This window comes from Salvia hispanica, chromosome 4 (genome assembly GCF_023119035.1).
Source record: "Salvia hispanica cultivar TCC Black 2014 chromosome 4, UniMelb_Shisp_WGS_1.0, whole genome shotgun sequence".
NCBI classification, from domain to species: Eukaryota; Viridiplantae; Streptophyta; class Magnoliopsida; order Lamiales; family Lamiaceae; genus Salvia; species Salvia hispanica.
The window spans coordinates 40,190,971-40,204,159 of record NC_062968.1 but is presented as its reverse complement, the minus strand read 5'-3'; the positions used below and the strand labels follow the sequence as shown (position 1 = coordinate 40,204,159).

General features: G+C 34.0%; 3 protein-coding genes across 3 annotated transcripts; 1 reads left to right on the top strand and 2 right to left on the bottom strand.

The window, feature by feature from the left end:
• Nucleotides 1–5,723: 5,723 nt before the first annotated feature.
• On the bottom strand, nucleotides 5,724–6,230 carry LOC125221054 (ethylene-responsive transcription factor LEP-like). Its single transcript, XM_048123183.1, has one exon. It carries the CDS (start codon nucleotides 6,228–6,230, stop codon nucleotides 5,724–5,726), a length of 507 nt encoding a protein of 168 aa, XP_047979140.1.
• Nucleotides 6,231–9,143: 2,913 nt separating this feature from the next.
• LOC125222329 (serine/threonine-protein kinase STN8, chloroplastic-like) lies at nucleotides 9,144–11,421 on the bottom strand. Its single transcript, XM_048124860.1, has 4 exons — nucleotides 10,821–11,421; nucleotides 10,585–10,758; nucleotides 10,099–10,503; nucleotides 9,144–9,604 (listed from the first exon to the last, which is right to left on the bottom strand). Exons 1-4 carry the CDS (start codon nucleotides 11,337–11,339, stop codon nucleotides 9,254–9,256), a joined length of 1,449 nt encoding a protein of 482 aa, XP_047980817.1. The 5' UTR covers nucleotides 11,340–11,421; the 3' UTR covers nucleotides 9,144–9,253.
• A 113-nt stretch (nucleotides 11,422–11,534) lies between these two features.
• LOC125222333 lies at nucleotides 11,535–12,360 on the top strand. Its single transcript, XM_048124864.1, has 3 exons — nucleotides 11,535–11,996; nucleotides 12,073–12,135; nucleotides 12,213–12,360. Exons 1-3 carry the CDS (start codon nucleotides 11,673–11,675, stop codon nucleotides 12,243–12,245), a joined length of 420 nt encoding a protein of 139 aa, XP_047980821.1. The 5' UTR covers nucleotides 11,535–11,672; the 3' UTR covers nucleotides 12,246–12,360.
• The last annotated feature ends 829 nt before the right edge of the window (nucleotides 12,361–13,189 follow it).

Here is a 13,189-nt window from a genome sequence, read left to right as displayed (position 1 = left end):
TCTTGAGTTCTACACTTATGGAAACAATTACTAGTACATGCTATAGTTGAGACTTGCAGCCCAAATTAGTAAATGTTTTTTTATTGGGGCCAATTGTTTTCAAGTTACAATTAATTTTGTGAGATATTAATGATACAAAGATTGTTAAGTTATCTATTTAAAGTAGGATTTTATTAATTTGAAGAGATATTAAAATATACATAAATGACTTCTTTGCTTTACAAGAAAGTAAAGTTCGACAAGAAATATGATTCTCGAGAAAATGAATCGTGGGAAATGATTTCTAACAACTTCACTTTCCCGTGTTTAACATATTATCAAGATTCTAAATTTAAAATTTAATTTAAACAATAAAATAATAATATAATAATTATTTTTTTTTCGATAAGTAAGTATGAATTAAAATTTTAAATTATATTAAAAATTAAATTAATTAATTATTAACTTATAAGATAATAATTGTTGTATAAAATGATAAAAAATTATACTGCATTGCATACATAAATATGTAAGAATCCATCCTAAAACTGGTAAAAATAACAGCTTGAAAAATATGGGAATTAGAATTCTATAAACTTGTAGTATATCTTTCCTTATTTTTAGAATTTTAATTACTTTCTTAATTTGATTAAAAATAAAAGCAAACACTAAATTTTTAAAAATAAGATTATTTTTCCAAAGAGAATTCCCTCATATAAAAATGCCCAAATTGTTTAGTTGTCGACTTAAAGAGTATTTTTCCAACAATTATAAAAGGGTTGAGTTCCACTTTGATTTCGATAAAAAAAAAAAAAGAAAGAAGCAACAATAGAATCCTACTAATATTCAAGATTTGAGATACTAAAAAGAACATACTCTGAGACAAAAATAAAAAATAATTTTAAAGAATATTTTTGAAATCTCAACGCATTATTAATAAAATGAATATAGTTTAACGCTTAAAATGATGATATATCCTATTTAAACACATCCACGTTCAATATGCCATGAAAACTTGTATCTTCAACCTTTTCGTTAAAAATTTATGCATTAAACTATGAGTGATCAATTGCTAACTAATTAGCAATCTAAAACTAAAACTAAATCTTAGCTATAAGATTAGAAGATCTAGTGATTGAAATAATGTCACATGAATTATATTTTTAATTAAGAAAATTAATAAATAAAATTAAAGGGTATTAATGTCAATTCTCTCTCATTAAAATCATCTTAAAACTTTAAATTTACGTAACTCTCTCGATTTAATTTTTTTTTCGCAAAAAATATATCAAATTAAAGATATTTTATAAGGATTCCAACGAGATCTCAATTGCATATGTTCCGACGACGTTCGGATGATGAAATTTGATATTTTTTATTTTAGTTTTCGTAAATGTTGATAACCAGATTTTTATCAACAAATACATCAAAAAATCTCAATAAAACCATGTAAAAATCTCAATAAAACCATGTAAAACTCTCAATAAATATGTGTTGATATTTTCTTGTACTAGTGTTGATATATTCTTATGTCATATTGTTGATATTTGTAATACACTATGTTGATATGAAAAAATATTCACAGAAATTATCATATGATAACATAATGACGATATTATCCTTTTGGTGATATTTTATTTACTATTTATTGAGATTCGTAAGATTTAATCTCATTCATTTATTTTAAAATCTAAGGGTAGAGATTTGGTCTTAATTTTGGATTAGGGTGCTATAAGCATTATAATATGACTCATTAATAGTTAATATATCATTAAATTATACTCTTACTTCATTAAATACTTATATCTTCAACTTTTTCGTTAAAAATTTATGCATTAAATAGTTAACATATCATTAATTAAATTATACTCTTACTTCATTAAATACCAGAATTATAAAATTGGAAAAAAATATATTTAGGAAAAGTTGAGAATCATTGGAAAATTGTATCTTTATTTCCTTGTAAATATGGCAAAATTATTAAGTTATCGACTAAAAGAGTATTTTCCCCGGCAAGAAAAAAGTTGAATCCCACCTAGATTTAGATTTCAGAAAAAGGCAACATTATATTCCTACTAGTATTCAAGATTTCAGGTACCAAAAATAAACGCAATATTTTGAGACAAAGTAATTGAAGGAACTGGCAGCGGAAGCGAGCGGATTTTTACATGCATTGATTATCATAATTTAACAATTATTAATCGAGCAAATAAATCACATAATAATCATATCTATTTAGCAGATTATTTAGACAAAATCTATTCGCGTAATTCTCATATGTATTATACTCATAACTTGAATTAATCATGCTTTAAGAATATTGAAATCTAAAACATGCTTTTCTACGGAGCAGAAATAATACCTAATTAATTCTCCAAAGAATTGATGATGGCTACTTTGAATACTAGACCACGGATCTTCTATCTGGTTCCCGAACTATACTCCAATATCAGTGTGGGCTGATCTCACCGGAATACTAAGACTTAAATAAAGAAGACAGAAATTCTACTCCTAAGAGGAGATGAAAAATTCGAACCCTACTCTATAAAGGGGGGACGAAAATTTTGGTGTAAAAATTATATTTTTTGTCTCCTTTATTCTCCTATTTATATTAAGTTCTTTTGGGCCCAGACAGGGATCTATGGAAGGTTTTGGGTATGGGCTCATCCAATTTACTATTTACTAATTAAATTGAACCCACAATTTAATATAAGCTTTAATTGGAATATTACAAGCAACCCACTACAGAAGTAATATTGAACTCTCCCCATCCAAATCCGAAATTATAAGTAATCCGGATTTTCGTTTTAACTTTCATTTCCCGCGCTTAAAATAAAAATGTCCATTAATTAATTAATGTCTGCTATGGACTTAATTAATTAACTTCTTATTAATTCCAAGAGTGGACTCAGCATGGAACGCTTATTTATTATTCATAGAGTGATCAAACTCCAACTAGCTAGGTTCCGAATAATAAAGCCTTGTTTCGCGCTCCTCTTCATGAGGACATTATCAAATGAGACTCACCTCGCGCACGATTCAATATAATAGCAATCCTAGCACCGCTAGATATTAATCACCACTACCCAATATATCGGGATTATTGGGTTACGAAAAACTCGCACTATTTGATAAGTCAGAGTAATGCATAATCAATACCGTATGCTCAATGCTAACCTACATTGATTAAAAAACAAATACTCCATTTATCAAGACCTCGCCTTCCAGTAGATAGCCCAAGGACAAGTCTTGCTATTAGATCCGTTCAGTGCTATACCACACCAATGTCATCTTATTTCAAGAAGGCTTAGAAATATGCGGACTGACATTGCAACCTTTCACGATGGATAGTCTAATTCCATCTAGGTTGTGAAATTCTTCTTTCTCTTTGTTTAGAACTGACCGTGTTACCTTAAAGTGGACGCCGCCCACAACCAGTCTACTAAAACAAAGACTTAGACTTTGTTAAGTTAATAACTTATACATTTAAACATGCAATTAACATCTATTAAATGTAAAACATAACAACATTATGACAAAAATAATATGTTTTATTCCTTGAAAAATAAAATAAGAGTTTTACAGTATTCAATCATTCGAAACGTGATTTCTAGTATATACAAACTCAAACAGTAATAATTTGAAAAAAAAATATTTTAAAATCTAAACGCATCAATATAGTTTAACGTTTAAATGATGATATATCCTATGTAAAATACATGTTCAACATTTGAGTTTTTCACAATTAACCATACACCAACTCTCATTTTAATTTGTTGCAGAAAACTTCTCTAATCATATATATTAATAAACCCAAACTCATTTTTGTGTTGTTTTGTGGAACAATACCAAAGTCCAAATATGAAGCTTTTGCAAAAAATTTGTGACATATAGTAGAAAAATAATGTAAAATTTGATTTGGTATAAATAATTGAAGTAAAAAAATAGTAGTAACTTTTTAGTGTGATATATACTCAGAAATGAATTTAAATTTGATATAAATGGTTAGAGATACCCTTATGGTCACGAAAACTTCTACATTCAAACTTATTCATTAAAACTTAGGCATTAAAGAGTAAACATCTTATTAATTTAATTATGGAGTAATTATTAAGTACTACTCCCTCTGTCCCCGATTAAGAGTCACACTTTTCTATTTCAGTCCGTCCCCAACTAAGAGTCACACTTCATTTTTACCATAAAATAGTAAGTAGGTCCCGCATTCCATTAACTCAATTCACTCACATTTTATTATAAACCAATATAAAAAATGGGTTTCACATTCCACTAACTTTTTCAACCAACTTTTCTTTACATTTCTTAAAACTCGTGCCCGGTCAAAGTGTGACTCTTAATCGGGGACGGATGGAATATCATTTATACATGGAATTCTCCACTCACATAGCCATATATCTCTCACCAAAAACCATTCAAACATGTTATAGAATAGTACTCCCTCCGTTTTGCCATAGATGAGGTGAAACTTTTCGGCACAGAGTTTTAGAGATGAATATTGGGTGTGTTAAATAAATAGATAAAAAAGTAAGAGAGAGGAAAAGGTAGAGAGAATAAAGTAGGGGTGTCGAAACGGGTAGCGGGTAACGGGTAATTCTCAACCCGACCCGATACCCGGCGGGTATCGGGTACCCGCTACCCGACGGAATCGGGAAACGGGGCGGGGTCGGGTATTCATATTTTGGGTTTTGCGGGTATCGGGTATACCCAATACCCGCTCGGGTATAGCCGTTTGTCCCGAAATATCCGATATTTATATAAGTATTTATAATTTTTTATTTTTTATTTTTTACCTCCAGTTAGAATATACTATATTTTTTATTAGTAATTTGTGTTCATCGTGCTTTTATGATATCTTAGTTTCTGGAGCATTTCATAATATTTTGTTAAGAAATGAGTATCTGTGCAAGCTCATATGAATAATTTGTATGTTTTATTATATACTTATTATGCGGCTCATATGAATAATTTGTACTATGTTTTATAATATACTTATTGTCTTGGTCTTGGAGTATATTTCAGTTTCTAATATACTGTATTATTGTTAATTACATTTATGCATAAACTTAATATGTGATGCAGCCGCACATATACAAGATACAACATATTAGTTGTACAAATGCTCATATGAACTTTTGGAATTTTGAAAGTGTGCAAATTATATAAAATAAATAAATAATAAAAGAGAAGAATATTTATAAAAAAAAAAAAAAAAAAACCATGTTGCGGGTCAGGTACCCGCAGCGTCGGGTGCGGGATACCCGATTCGGGTATCGGGTTATACCCGACTTAGTGCGGGACGGGTATCGGGACTGCCATTTCGGCTAAAATCGGGTGCGGGTACCCGTTTCGACACCCCTAAAATAAAGTATAAAGTGAATAAATTAGAGAGAATAAAGTAAGAGAGAGTAAAGTAAGAAAGAGAAAAAAGTTACCGTATATAGACATGACTCAACTATGAAGAAACTTTCCGAAATGGAAAAATGACTCAACTATAAAGAAACGGAGGGAGTACTGCGTAGTACTACTATTATTTAAACTGATGACAATATAATGTAGATTAGGTAAAAGGAAAGACAAAAAAGTTTACTGGAGAAAAACGCAAACATCGATTCTAAATAAAAATCCAACGGAAGTAAATCTAATTAAGTAAAATCGCAAAAATTGATAACTCAATAAGCAACAAAAAACCATGCAATACTAATAAACCCTAAACCACCAAACACTCACTACCATCCATACCCATACCCATACCCTCCGCCGCCGGAGTAGCTACTGCCCGGCCCCGGAGGCGGCATATACTGGCCTCCGTATTCCACCGCCGAGGTGCTCGTGAGGTCCTGCGGCAGCGGTGGCAGCTCAGCCCATTGCGGGTGCTCCACCTGCCCAAACCCCGAGTTTTGCCCGTAATCCACCTGTCCGTAGTAGCCTTGCTGGTGGCCGGCATTGTAGCCGCCGCCGCCATAGTTGTATCCACCGCGGCTGGGGCGGGGGGGTGTTCCGGCGAGAGCTTTCGGGGCAGGGATGTTGGTGAGGGAGCCACTCTGCCTGCCGTCAGGATAGACGAAGTTGGTGTAGGCTTTGGAGCCACGGAGGGAGCGGGCTGCATAGTCGTAGGCCATGGCGGCTTCCTCGGCCGTGTCGAAGGTCCCAAGGTGACTCTGCTTACCCTTCTCCTCCAACCCTTTTATCTGCGCTCTATACTTGTCTGACCTTCTCCGCACGCCCCGATACATTTTGCAGAAAAATGAAAATGTTATGCGATTCAATTGAGTTTATATAGTGACATTCAAGGTTAACACAATTTGCTAATAATGTGAAAAAAGTACTAGTAATAATTTTGGGATGGAATCTCCAGGCCTACAATTTTATTTGTATTTCTTCACAATTATTTTAGGACATAATGTCTCTATATAATAATCCTCTTTTTTTTTATTTTCCATAATTGTATACTTATATTTGAACTAATATACTCATGTTATTTTAAGTAGATTTTTATTTTTAGAATACGATTTTTTCACATAACATAAAAATCTTTATACATGCTTATACACATATGTAGATATTCATGATTTTCATATTCGTTATTCTAATTGGACGATTCTAAAAATTATAGGGGAGGAGATTCCCAGCAATGCTGAGAATGAAACGCATAGGTAAGTTTTCTTTTCCTTTTTTCTTTATTTTACTTAATAAGGTTATTTTAATTACGGGATGTTTTTTTCTTTAAATAATTATAATCTTGTCAAAATTAATACTTAAGTTAAGAGAATAAAAGTTGCAGCATTCATTTGTTTTCCTTCGGTATTTTAATACAACTAAGTTTGATAGTAGTATTTTAAATTTGTAAAGGAAAATGTATTCCATAATAAAAACGATATTTTTAAACAAAATAAAGAAAAAATAAAAATTGAGAATAAGAATGTGTAAAAAAAAACCCACTATGCATCAGATTTATAGTCTAATTTATGTAGGGTTTTATGATTTAATCTAAAAAGATTGAGTTTTGTGTTTTAAATTTGGATATAAGATGTTGAAATTAAATTTTAAAGAAAAATAATGAATTTAAAGAAATTAAGGATGCTGAAAAAAAAAACACCTACGCATTGGAATTCAATTGTAACTTTCAAATTAAGAATTGAAAAAAAATTGAAAAGTAAATACTCCCTATGTTTCATTTTTCCATTTCAAGAATTTTCTTTATAGTTGAGTCATTTCTATATATAGTAACTTTTTTTCTCTTTCTTACTTTACTCTCTCTTACTTTATTCTCTCTACTTTATTCACTTTATACTTTATTCTCTCTACTTTTTCCTCTCTCTTAATTACTTGTTTATCTATTTTTTTAACACACCCAATATTCCTTACTAAAACTCCGTGCCGAAAAATTTCGCCTCAACTATGGTGAAACGGAGGGAGTATTAAAATTAAAAATATAAAATTCTTAAAATTAAATCATAAACTCAATTGTATTAATATATCATATATCAAATTTTAATTTGTTACGTGATATATTAATTTGGGCTAAAAATTCTAATATTTTAGAAACAAAAAAAATATCAACTATATAACTTTAAAATAATATATGCAGTAAATGAGTTAAAAATATGTGATTATCAATTTCATTAATTTTACCAAGCAGCTCCATGTTTTACTACTCCCTTTGTACTAGTAGTAATCAATTACCTGAATTCATTTTTATTATTTCGAATTAACTACTCCATGGTTCAAATCAAATTAGTGATTGTTTTTTTTTTAATTTATTTTTATGGGACGAAGGGAGTGTAACAAAACTATACAATTAACATGAAGCAGACGCTTTCCTCTCAGGTCCATCCAATGGAGTTGCAGCTACTCCCCCTTTAATTCAGCAGACATCGAAAATACGACAATAGACTCTTGACCTTCTATGAATCATTCGCTAGTTTTCTATAAGGTCCCATAGCCTCTCTGCAAACATGGTAAACTAGGAAACAGTTAGTGAACTTAACTTCAAGATTTAGCCCTGCTTAGATGTGATTCTCGTCGGCGGCTCATTCAAATACCAGCTGTCTTGGTTGCTCACACAATGCAACGGAGCCTTGCTTTAACGATATTTTGAGCAACACCACTGCCTACCTAGCATGTATGGCATATCCGAGTGTGTGAGATTACCATGGAAGCGTGCTATAAACCTTTGTTTGAGCATTTAGTTACTTACCAACTACTATGAACTACAGTTTTGGGGTTCAACTACCTAACTCTTTAATATTCTATATACAGATTTTTCACTATCTAAATATTTTTTTAAATAATATCTACACCCTCCGTCCCACTAAAGATGACCCACTTTCCTTTTTGGTTTGTCTCAATCAAGATAACTCATTACTAAAATTGGAAACACCTTTATCTCTACTTTATTCTCTCTCTCCTGCTTTCCTTTCTCCACTTTACACACAAAATAAAAATGCATAAAATCCCGTGCCGCCCAAGGAAGGGGTCATCTTCTTTGGGACGGAGGGAGTATATTCTAGAGAATTTCATATCTAGATAATTCTCTTAAATTACTACTCCTCCGTCCCACTCAGGATTTCCACATTTTTTAGTGACACGTAATTTTAGGAGGAGTTGTTAGGTGTGGTCAGTAGAGAGAAAAAAAATAGTTAAATATTTTAATAAAGAGATAAGAGAGGGGATTTATTTCTAAAATGAGACTCTTAATCATGGATAGAGGGAGTAGCTTCTTTCTCTCTAATATGGTGGGCCACATTCTTTACTAAAATACTATATATATAAATACTATTTCTTTCTATCTCTTCTTACTTTCCCAATTGTATATTAATTCATGTGGCATCTCAAATTTCCATATTTTTGTGGCACGGAGGATGTGTAATATTTCAATATACACACCAATCTTCGGTATGTATCGAGGATAGGTATACCGCGATATATCGAATATACGGTATATACCGAAAATTCAATATGTCACGGTATACCACAGTATAGAAAAATTGATTCCGTCACCATATCGAAAATTACTGTATATCGAAAAACCGTTGTTTTGGTATTTTTTTTCGGTACAATAAGTAATATATTTCGATATTTTTCCCCACCCCTAAGTTCACGATCATAAGGTGGCTGCATTGGTTTACTTAAAGGAATCTTCAAAATTTAGGCGGTACAAAAGAAATAGACATATATACTAGGCCAATATACACGAAAAATTGGATTGTTTAAAGTTGCAGTGACTCACAATCACATGGCAATATCAACAGTAAGCCTATTGGTTGATGAAATTGAATTTGGAGAGAGCAGCAGCAGCTTGATCAGCACCTAGCAAAAAATAAGGATGTCTGAGCGCAGCTGCTGCTGACAAACGCCCTCTTTTGAACACGCCCCTCTCCGACACAAGCTTGGTTGCCAAATCCCAGCCTCTACCAGAATCAAGATCTAGAATGCTCAAATCAGCTCTCATCCTCGTCTTCTCCCTCCATCTATTCAAATCATATCCAGCCCCCTTCAATTCGTTGTTGAAATTCTTCAGCCCCGCTGCAGACCTCAGCCCCGGTGTCGCCATTTGAAGCAGAACTATCCCAGCAGAATACATATCGAATAGATCTGGACTATTCAGCTGCCAACCACAAGATTACTATTAGAATGAAATGAATAGGGTTTGCGGTGTTGAATGATGTGTGGCAAAATTCTCAAAGTAGACGAATATAGGTTAAACATTCTGTGTTTGGCGGAATTCTTTTTCAATTTCGAGAAAGGGAAAGACGCATATGGATAGCGTCGCATCCCTTCACAAACAATGTTTAAGTGGTTGGAGAACCAGACTTTTTCATCTCTCTTACTCTACCAATTGCGAATTAAAATCCATGTCGGTTCTAAAGTTTTTAGTAAAATTTTGCCTCTAAGATGACTCCAACCCAGGGTAATAAGTAACACTAGTCTACTTCACTAACTACTTGAACTAAGAGACGTGCTATCCATATGCATCTTCCGCGAAATTGAGATCATCTTTCCCTTTCTCGGAAGTGAAAAAAAAGTGGCAAACACGGAATGCTTTGCCTATATCCATCTACTTGAGAATTTTGCCAATAATGTACTATGTAGTATACCTGCCTGCCATAAGATTGGAGAGAGAAGGGCTGCGATGGGCTCTGGCGGAGGAATGGGAGTCTCCTCAGGCATCACGTAGAGCTCGGGCGGGCAGTAGTCAGGATCAAGCAAACCACGGTTAGGGATGTAGTTTTTCCCTATGCGGAGATCCGTGGCTGCCCCAAAATCAATCAGTTTGATCCGCCCTTTCTTGGTGACCACCAAATTGGAGGGCTTCACATCACGGTGAACTATTCCCGTGTTGTGTATCTTCTTCAACGATGTTATTATCTGTCGCATTACTTGCTTGATTATCAGAGCATTCCTCTCCATTGATTCCACCCCTTGCAGAACTCTTCCAAACATCACAGACTCCAAATTCAAAGGAAAGTTTCGATCTTTCATGTAATCTCCCAAGTCCAAATCTCCCTAAATCAAAATTACTCAATCAATTAATCAAAAACTAATTTATCATTCTTCATCTTCACAAAGGAAATTAAGAATGATCACCTCGTATTTCCAAACAAGCCATTTCTCCCCCTTTGTGAAGAGAGTGTTGGTTTTGTCTGCAACAAAGCTACCAAGAAATTCTGCACAAGTTTCTGGAGCAGCTCGAGATAGCCTGTAATTGAACCACTCTTCAAACTCCCCACACTCCACAGCGCCTTTAACCCCAATTTTGACCTGAATTCTGATGATCATCAATAGAGCAACGATTTAACATTAATGGCGGATTGAACTATTACCTTTTTGAGGATAACCTTATCCTTAAAGCTTTCGTCAATCCGATTCCGTCTCGATTTACTCCGGAGATTCTCATCAACGGTGTAATTTTTGGGCACGACTACTCCGGAGTAGACGATCCCAAACGAGCCCTCGCCGACTCTATCGCCGACTAAGAAATCGGTCCTCTTCAAACTCCGCCGCCCGCTCAGCGCGTCCACTCCCGCCTGCAGGGGAGCTAAAAGGTACGCGTCAATGGCTCCGACGAGGACCCCGGGCCTCGCCGTCAAGTAAAGCCAGGAAACCCCGGCGAAAACTAGCAATCCCCATTTCTCGACCTCCGGGAGATCTGCGGCGAGTTGCTGGAATTGGGTGAGGGATTGCTCCAATTGGATGGAGTTATAAGTCAACAGATTGTCGTTGAAGAGCGCATTGCATTTGATGGAGAAATTCCTTCTGGTAATGGACCAAATCAAAGGCAAATTAGGGTTTGAGCGGCGGAATTGAAGCGCAGTGGCGGTGGGGGATACGAGAGAGGCCATGGAAATTGGGCGTTGTTTGGTTTGGAATTGGCGCCTCAATCAGTTTATCCTTTACATGTCTCCGTTTGTGGACTTCATTCAAACAACAATGCTTTTCCTCCAACATTCAATTTTAACCATTTTCAATCTTATTTTCCCCCCCTATAAAATCATCTCTTTTTGTTTACTGTTAATAAAGGAAAAAGGATGGGTAAATGTTTGAATTTTGAAGACTGCTTTGTAGAAATCCAAGCTTTGCAAATCACAACTTTAATATTTCAAACCACTCTCCCTCCAAAAAAAAACTTGTTTTAAGGGAAATGAATACATTCCAAACCTCAATAGCAAATCAAAATGTTTCTAACATTCTCTGGCCACCGGAGAGCACTTGCACCGAGGAATGGATCCTCCTCCGGTGACACGAATCCAAAGCCACGCGTCGATATTTCCATCTCCAACAAAGAGAATGTTCCTCCCTCCGCCCAACTCAACGAGGAGGCGGTTGATCCATCTTTGAAAAGGCTCGAGACACTAAGGTGCGAGGAGGCACTGAGAGACAAGTCCCTGATGCTGGATTCGGCAATCAAGGAGATTCTAAATCGAGGGGAGGCGCAGAAGCAGCTCGAGCTTGAGCTCGACCGCCTCTATCGCCTCAACCAAATCAACTTAGCTTGCATGGTAATAACCATTTCATTTGATCATTTTCAATCACATTCGAAACAAATTTGTCAATATATATCTGTGGCTACTGCAGATGACATCTCGTCTTCGATCACTGAGAGACAAGGAAGAAGAGAAGAAGATGAAAATGAACAAGGTAAAACTTCTTAAGTGCTGCATTCAACTTCTTTTTTACACCAATAGTTTCTCACCTATTTTTTTTTAATATTTCAGCATATATTTATATTCAAGGCGGGGAGAGTCTGAGTCCACAAGATGCTTGATTTCAATTTCGAATCAATCTATTTGTTGTGTTGAGTAATTGAGTTTTTCTTTTCTTGTCTTGTTTCATTTGAGAAATGAAATTCAATTTTCACTGTCATGAGACTTATTAATTAGTTCCATATGTTCCACTATACTTTCGTTAAAATCTTATTGGGCCTACTTTTAGTTCTTTTCTTGACCTATGTATGCACTTTATATTTGACTCAAGATTTAAACACAATTGACGGGAAATGAATAAATAGTTTAAGTGAGTATCACCTAGTTTTAATATAAAATCGATAAAATAAAGTTTTAATGTTCACTTATTTCAATTTCAAAGTACTTGAGTCATATTTCTTTACGGGTTATCTGTAAGAAGTTAGAGTTATTTTTTTTTTTGGGCAAAACCTTGTCTCTCGCTCAAATAAAAGCATACATCTAACAAGTTAGTGTTGTATGTGACTCATATTCGTGTTTGAATCTAGCATGTCGACATCGTGTTCAGATTGAGGATTTTCTTAACAGGTCGTATTCGAGTGTGAATTTAACGAGTTGGATTATTACCAGATCAACCCGTTAATAATCAAACCGTATAAATAATAAGTCCGAAGCGATATCTACTAAGTACTAATTAGTTAGTTTTCCAATTTTAGTTTTGATTAGTTCTTGTCAATTAGCTTAATTTCATGAGTAAAAGTTTCCTAATCTAGACATATTAAGTTTGCAATATGAGTTGCTCTGTCCCAACTAATATGTTCTTGACAAGTGAAATTATATACTCTCACCGTCTCGCTTTAGGAGTCTCGGTTGAGTTGGGCACATGTTTTAAGAAAGTGTTTGAGTGTGTAATAAATAAATATTGTACTGGATGTTGGAACCCACTTTTAATTAAATGTGTAATAAATAAATGTCGTAGTGGATGTTGAGACTTATTTTTAACATTTTTT

What these genes read in the sequence shown, in the direction of transcription:
- LOC125221054 (XM_048123183.1), bottom strand. Translation starts at nt 6,230, where the DNA reads ATGTATCGGGGCGTGCGGAGAAGGTCAGACAAGTATAGAGCGCAGATA.
- LOC125222329 (XM_048124860.1), bottom strand. Translation starts at nt 11,339, where the DNA reads ATGGCCTCTCTCGTATCCCCCACCGCCACTGCGCTTCAATTCCGCCGC. An exon ending in GGCTTGTTTGGAAATACGAG is followed by an intron (nt 10,504 to 10,584) that starts GTGATCATTCTT and finishes ATTTTGATTTAG; the next exon opens with GGAGATTTGGACTTGGGAGA. An exon ending in TCTCTCCAATCTTATGGCAG is followed by an intron (nt 9,605 to 10,098) that starts GCAGGTATACTA and finishes TGTGGTTGGCAG; the next exon opens with CTGAATAGTCCAGATCTATT.
- LOC125222333 (XM_048124864.1), top strand. Translation starts at nt 11,673, where the DNA reads ATGTTTCTAACATTCTCTGGCCACCGGAGAGCACTTGCACCGAGGAAT. An exon ending in AAATCAACTTAGCTTGCATG is followed by an intron (nt 11,997 to 12,072) that starts GTAATAACCATT and finishes TGGCTACTGCAG; the next exon opens with ATGACATCTCGTCTTCGATC. An exon ending in AGAAGATGAAAATGAACAAG is followed by an intron (nt 12,136 to 12,212) that starts GTAAAACTTCTT and finishes TTAATATTTCAG; the next exon opens with CATATATTTATATTCAAGGC.